We start from the raw sequence: 6,884 nt of genomic DNA, 5'->3' as shown, positions 1-6,884 counted from the left end.
AAAAAAAAAAACTAGGGAAAGGGGTGGCTCGAGCACCTTTTTGGCCCTTGGGGTGAGCCACCCCCAAAAGCCAATTGAAAAAAAAAAAAATAATAAATTTAGGGTTGGCGCTTGGGGCCAAAGGGTGGCTCGAGCCACCCATTTCCCCAGTTTTATTTTTTAAAAAAAAATTTATTTTATAATATTTTTAATTGTAAAATTTTTATTTTGTATTTTTAATTTATATATGGACACGTGTCGATTTTTTAATGTTGCTGACATGGCTTTTCGTTAAATTTTGGACGGAATTTAGACGTAGGTACCATCTTTTTTTTGCCATTACTTAGGTATCATTTGTGATACGAATTGAAACTGATGGGGCAAAAAATAAAGTTGTTAAATTATAAGGAGCTGAAAGGTATTTAACCCTTAAATATAAGCATTCTCATTCTTTGGAAAATACTCTCCTCCTAGAAGAATTTAACGATGAAAATTTCAAATTCTGTATGATTAAATTTTGTTTGGCTCCTTTCTAATAATAACATGAATTAATGCTATAAAGAGGACTATGATTATTCCAAATGTGATGTACTTTTTAAAATCACCATTAAATTTAAGATAAATATTATTGAATTTAATCAACTGGTAATTTTAAAAGTCACATCACATTTTAGATGACCACATCTCATTTGAGCGGACTCAAAAAGACTTTAATCCTCCTTATAGCATTACTCAATGACATGAAAAATAAAAACAATAAACAAAATATATCTTGTTCATTGATATTCTTTGCCAACAAAAAATTGTATAGTTACGTTATTTGTATTTTACTTTCCAAATTTCTTTCAAAAATAGGAAATTTATACAAGAGATTCCCTATATTATACTATATGGGAGATCAAGGCCATAATGTCAAGTTACTGAGAAAAAAAATGTGTTTCAGAGAGGATGCTGACATTAATAAAACCAACTCGGTATATACAAGTAAGCTTGTTGCACTAATTAATGTTAAATCATCACGTATTTTAAAAGATTAAGTTAATAGGAAGATGTAAATTTAATCATTTAATTAATACTTTAGTACTTTTCTTCACTTGTAGACTATAACTCTCTTTGAATAGGTGAAGCTCAACAAGTAAAATAAATAATTAAATTTATCATTTTGTATTAGCTAAAACAAGTGAGATAAATGATGATTTATCGGTTAACGCTTTGGATGTGTACCTTGCAGAGAGCTCGTCGGTGTATGTGATCCTTTCGATTGGAGCCCATTTGGGGAACTGATCCAACACCCAAGAAACAGCAAACCAGATCTCACATATCACAGAAGTGAGCCACAGACCAAAAGCACTATCAACAGGATGTGTTATTCGGTAATGGAAAAAGAGGCACAAAATTACGAGTCGCATAATTATAACACATCTGTATGGTGTGAGTTTGCTGGATGGAATTGGAATAACACTAGAAAGTGCCTGGGAAGCCTCTGCAGACCTGCAAAAGCAATCACCACATCTCACAAATGTACACAACTTTTCTAAGACAAAGCAAAGATAGAGATCCCATGGGAATTGGTCAAAACATCATGCAGGGAATTAATTTGGTCATATCTGATCCCTTCACACTTACTGCTTCCCTTCCATCTGCTGATCTGGTGGAATTTGGTCCTCCCTTTGAGCCTTAATCTCAGCCTTGGTTGGAGCCTTTTTCTTCTTGTTCTTCTTATCCTTCCAACTCTCCACTCTGTTTTTCCAGATTGGATTCCCGGATTCATCATTTAGCTCTTCAAGAAAACACCAGTAAACATAATCACCAAAACTATCAAGCAAAATTGAAGAAAAGGATCAAAATGACACAAGATATCAATATTACTTACCACTATCAACAGTAGACACACTACTCACATGTCTAGCATGAACTCCAACATCCTGTATCAACCAACATGAATGTTTTTATAGTTTGAATTTTTAATCAACATGACAGGGACAAAGGTTTTTTTTTTCCTCAAATTTTTTATGAAAAACATAGAAATAGAGTGACATCCTTACTTGAGGATTACTAAGCTGAGCTGCCATTGTGGATCGGTTGCCTGATACCGTCAGTTCAGCATCATCGACAGAGTTGTCTATAAATCAAGAGGCTCACAAGATTAGCAATCAGAAGACTTTATATTGGAAAGTTCACATAGCAATCTAGAAATCGTCTATGACTTCTCATATGTCCAACTCAATATAATTTTCTGAACAGACATAGAAGAAAGGAAAAATAAAAGCTTAAAAATCAAGAAAAGAAGCCATGTTTATTAGAAGTTCTTTTTCTTTTTTCTTTTTCCTTGCATTTCCCTCATTTTCAGCCTGTGAAATGCAAGAGTTTAACCCTTCAAACACCAACATTTATCTAGCAAAGCCGAACTTGACCAAGAACTTGTTAAAGACTTGATCAAATGATTAAATTTAATTTTTCTTATCAATTAAAACTTTTAGAATAAGTGGTAATTTATCAATTATCGTTCACCTAACTTAAACTTTTGAGATAAGTTATGATTTAACATGGTATAGAGCCATTTACTTCCCATTTCAATCACACATGAGGGTGACAGTTAAAGTTATATAATTTACTCTTCTCATCTGCTTAAGCTTTTGAGACAAATGGTAATTTAACAAACACATAGAGTTCGAGAGATACCATCGTACGGAGCAGCACACCGCAAGCATGCCTTCCGCCCTTCCTTGATCTCATAATCAACACAAGCCTTGCAAATGGAGAAATTGCACTCATGGCAAGCCACAAATACCTCCCCATTGGCGCCAACCCCCACTTGCTCACCACAAGAGTTGCAAAGAGGAACACCGGATTCCATCATATTGGTTACACTTATCCTTTTCCTTACAGACCCAACACCTTGGTTCCTGCAAGGTGTCCTTCTCTGCTTCTAAATCTTCGTTTTCTTTGATGGGTTTTATATGAATAACCTCAACCCCATGTAGGGTACTCTGGTCCTCATGGGAAGGTGGTGCAGGCATTTTTGTACCGTTGGGAAGGGGATTTGCAGGGTGGTGGTTGGACGGGTCTGCAGGAGGTTGGTGTGTTGGTGTCATTGTTCTGCAGAGAGACAGAGAGAGAGAGAGAGAGCAAGAGAGGTGAGATGCAACGTCTATTTTGTTGGTCTAAAGAAAAAAAAAAAAAAAAAAAAAAAAGATTTTGAAATTTTGCGGGCAGTCTAAGGAAGATTTCGGTTGGGGTGTGTACGTCTTTAACTAACCAACCATGAAGTCAAGTCTAAGGAAGTTCAGGCTGGCACAGTTGGTCAGGATGCTGATTGCAGGTGAGGAGAACCTGAAACTGAAACATTGCGTGCTGCTCTAGTTGTGGAATTTACATGGGTATTCAAATCTAGTTAAAGATGCACACATCACATTTGAATGGTCACAGCCGATCCTGTTAGGTTATGGTGGCAAGTAGGGTCGGTAATTTCTTACATGATTTGCTAACTTGATATGAATCCAACATGAAATTAATGGGTTCGGGTTTTGTATAATCGGGTTTGGATCAATTCAAGTCAACCCAAATTAACCTGTCTCGCTTAATTCATGCGTGCTAAAATTTTAAAAAATAGTTTTTATATAAACGAGTCGGAACCTGTTTATTAAAGTCAACCCAACATGACTTGTTTATTAAACAAATTATGCAAGTTGTGTTGTGTCACCCACTTATTTAAATGGACATGTCAGTGTTGAAGGATTTAATTAAATGGGTTATGTTTAAGTTGACTGGTGAGTCGACCCGATACAAACCCAACACGCCAACACGAATTGACAGCCTACTATAAATTGGCAAGCACTTGTCTTGTTGGAAAACAATTCTTTTCAAAATCCTCAGCAAAAGGGTTTTTTTTTTTGGTCCCCTTCCCTTTTTTCTTTTCTTTTCATTTAAGCAATATGGGTCCTTCAAATGGTAAATTGTGTTTATATTCAAGTTAGGAAAGTTAATTGACAAAGCTCCGCCTCCCACTAATTATACCTTTGTTTCCTCTTTCTTCTTTTTATTTTTCTTTTCTAGCCCCCTATATTGCTTTGAAAGAGCCATGAGCAAAGTGGAAATTGTTCTAGAGTTAAGAGCCTCTCACCTGCTCACCAACTTCTGATGTGCTTTTCTTCATATTGTCCGCCTGAGTTGTACATCGCAAGTAGAATGCACATTGGCACATAGTAAAAAAAACCCCAAATTCAATCTGATTACACTTGAATTCATTAAATCTTCTCAAGTAAATCTTGTTCTTCATTTCTCTGGGACTAGAATTATATTCTATTTTGTGGCACTAAATTGAGGGATGTTTGGTAGAATTCATAACCCAGAGACATGTCACAAACTTGAGGCCTATTAACTTCAAATAAGAATAATTAGACACTGATAAAGGACAAGGTGCTTTATCAAGGTGTTCACCGACCACTGATGGGGCAAGAATCCTCTCCATTTAAGCATTTTAAAAGGCGTTCCAATTCTGACCATGAGTAGAGAGGATCATTTTCCGCACTAATGTCTAACGTGCCATCAAACAGGCAGTTGCAACAGGCTATTTAATCAAGTTGATTGGTAAGACCCCTGCCAAGTTTCCTTTGGATCCCAAACAAAATGGGAATCACAGAATGAAGTGTGGTCTTCTAGTAAACAGACTAAGCAAACTTTGGACAATCTTCCACTATGCCAGAAAATTGGGGGTTTGTGCTCAAAAGTAGGGAATATTTGTCCACAGTCAACAATGTGTAGCTTTTGCCTATGATATGGAGTAGACCTTTACCACTTTTGTTGTATCACAAACAACAAGGTTTTCTGATTCAGTAGGAGTGGTACACAGCCAATTGACCTGCCAAGGAGTAGTAAGCATACAAGATTAGAAACTCCATACAAACAGACAAGAAACTGAATCCAAGAAGAACTTACTTTTTTGCTGAGATTGATGTTCAAAGGTGGCTCAGTGTTGCCATTAGCTTCCCTTGCATCAAGATAGGTGGACCAGTCCCAGACCTTCACAGATTTATCGTTCCCTCCTGATATTATGAATTTCCCTCTTTCCCCAAACAATGAAAATGCCCTGAACAGTAAATACTAGTTAGTAGTTAGAATAAATCAAATTTAGTTTCATTTCAGTGCATACAAGTAAATTACTTACACACAAGAGACAACAGCAGTATGCCCACCCAATGAGTAATCCAAATGCAACCTCTGTTTTCTATTTTGATCTAGGTTTACTACATCAGCATTTGGACTACCGTCTTTTTTTTTTTTTGGATGAATTAAATATTTGTAAACACAAACAAAGAATACAACTCTCTCTAGCCAAAAGCTAGAAACCAAGAGGCCATCAGCCAACAATTATAATCAGTAAATCCCCAAATACAACCCTCAATCTCAATCTTCTGAGATGAAAGTCTACAACAATCCACTATACAAGACAAGTAGTACTACAATACACACAAACAAAGGAACAGCAAATCTATACAACAGCAAACCAACTCAGCAACTAAAGCTCTGAAATCCACCAAAACAACTGATGCAGAAAGAGAACCAACACCAGCAAAAGCACTGCATAAAATCATCTGCAATACTAGAACTAATCAACCCAATTCCATTAACGACCACAAGCCACAAAACAGAATGCAAGATGCAGATATCAGTAACTCTGCTCCCTAAGCAAACAGCACCAGCAGCAAAGCAGAAATAACCTTCTGCAGGACTATAGCGCAACCCAATCAAATGTCACAAACCAGAATGGTAGGAGAAATGCTCCAATTATTGCAAATAGCCACATTTTCTTCATTCAACTTAAATTTCCCCTTGCCCATAATACGGGTCCTGACTTCCCAACAGATTCTCTGCAAAATTCTATCCTTAGAAAGAGCTTGGTTTCCAAATTTTAAGTCATTTCTTTACCTCTAAAGGTTAAACACAGAAGAGCCCCACGCAAACTTGCAAACAAAAGCCTTCAAGCTCTTGCCTTTCCACTCCTTCAACCCTTCACAAAGGATCTCATCCCAGGAAATCAGAAAACATCTCAGCATCACTCCCCGCCACAGCCTTCTACTAAAACTACAATAAAAAAACAAGTGATCTCTACATTCAATGCAACTCCTACAAAAACAAACATTTTGTTTCACCTTTAGCGCCCTACTTTAATGATCTATCTCCAGTTGAAATACAGTCTTGGACTACCAACCATAAGACAAAATCATGCTTTGAGATGGTCATGGAAAACCAAATCAACTTATCCCATTCCACTCTAGTTTGTTTCACCCTAATAGCTTCCCAAGTATCTTTACTTGAATACCTATTTGATTTGGAAGGCAACCATAGAGGAGTATCATGGGATCCCATTTTAACATCCGGGAGTTTGCTTTGAATAGCAACCAAATTCTGAGACCTTGCTGGCAACCAATGCCAATCACCTCCCCGAATGACACTAAACAACATGGCATCAGTTTTACTCCTAGTATCATATATTACACGATAGCCATAGAGGTAAAAAAGGACACCATCCAAGTGTCAAGAGTCCAACCAAAGGAAAGTTTTCCTGCCATCCCCAACCATGAATTTCTTTAAGTGCTTTGCAGTCTCCCTAAGCTTAAGGATCATCCTCTAACTCCAAGTGGAGTTTTGAGGAATTTTTAGTAGCCAGAATCCCTTCCCCTAATCAGATTCTTATTAATCCAAGCCACCCAAAGTGACCCCAATTTAGTGAAAAAGGTCGAAATGTGTTTTAGAAGAATAGCTGCCGTGGGCACCCTTTGGAGAAGTCCCACATAACATGTTTCGCATCAAGACCTCCAGTAATAACTGCCAACATACACAAAGCATAAATTAGTACTCAAAATTGATTATTCATGGTTTAGATCATATTTTTTAGTTAGATT

The 6,884-nt window shown here is 36.9% G+C and overlaps 1 protein-coding gene and 1 long non-coding RNA gene across 2 annotated transcripts in view; both read right to left on the bottom strand.

The window, feature by feature from the left end:
* The window catches only part of LOC132170442 (cellulose synthase A catalytic subunit 8 [UDP-forming]-like), an 8,233-nt gene extending 5,321 nt beyond the window's left edge, over positions 1-2,912 (bottom strand). The window contains exons 1-5 of the mRNA XM_059581433.1: positions 2,662-2,912; positions 2,025-2,101; positions 1,853-1,904; positions 1,606-1,759; positions 1,204-1,470 (exon numbers count right to left, since the gene is read on the bottom strand). Coding sequence (XP_059437416.1) covers positions 1,204-1,470; positions 1,606-1,759; positions 1,853-1,904; positions 2,025-2,101; positions 2,662-2,839 — 728 coding nt within the window. The 5' untranslated portion in view covers positions 2,840-2,912. The remainder of the gene's footprint in view (positions 1-1,203; positions 1,471-1,605; positions 1,760-1,852; positions 1,905-2,024; positions 2,102-2,661) is intronic.
* Positions 2,913-4,583: 1,671 nt separating this feature from the next.
* Positions 4,584-5,215, bottom strand: LOC132168500 (uncharacterized). Its single transcript, XR_009438877.1, has 3 exons — positions 5,147-5,215; positions 4,918-5,068; positions 4,584-4,840 (listed from the first exon to the last, which is right to left on the bottom strand). It is a non-coding gene; the product is annotated as an uncharacterized LOC132168500 (long non-coding RNA).
* Positions 5,216-6,884: the final 1,669 nt, after the last annotated feature.

This window comes from Corylus avellana, chromosome ca2 (genome assembly GCF_901000735.1).
Source record: "Corylus avellana chromosome ca2, CavTom2PMs-1.0".
Lineage (NCBI taxonomy): Eukaryota > Viridiplantae > Streptophyta > Magnoliopsida > Fagales > Betulaceae > Corylus > Corylus avellana.
Note: the sequence above shows the minus strand (reverse complement) of the source record. Positions and strands in the feature narration are given on the sequence as shown.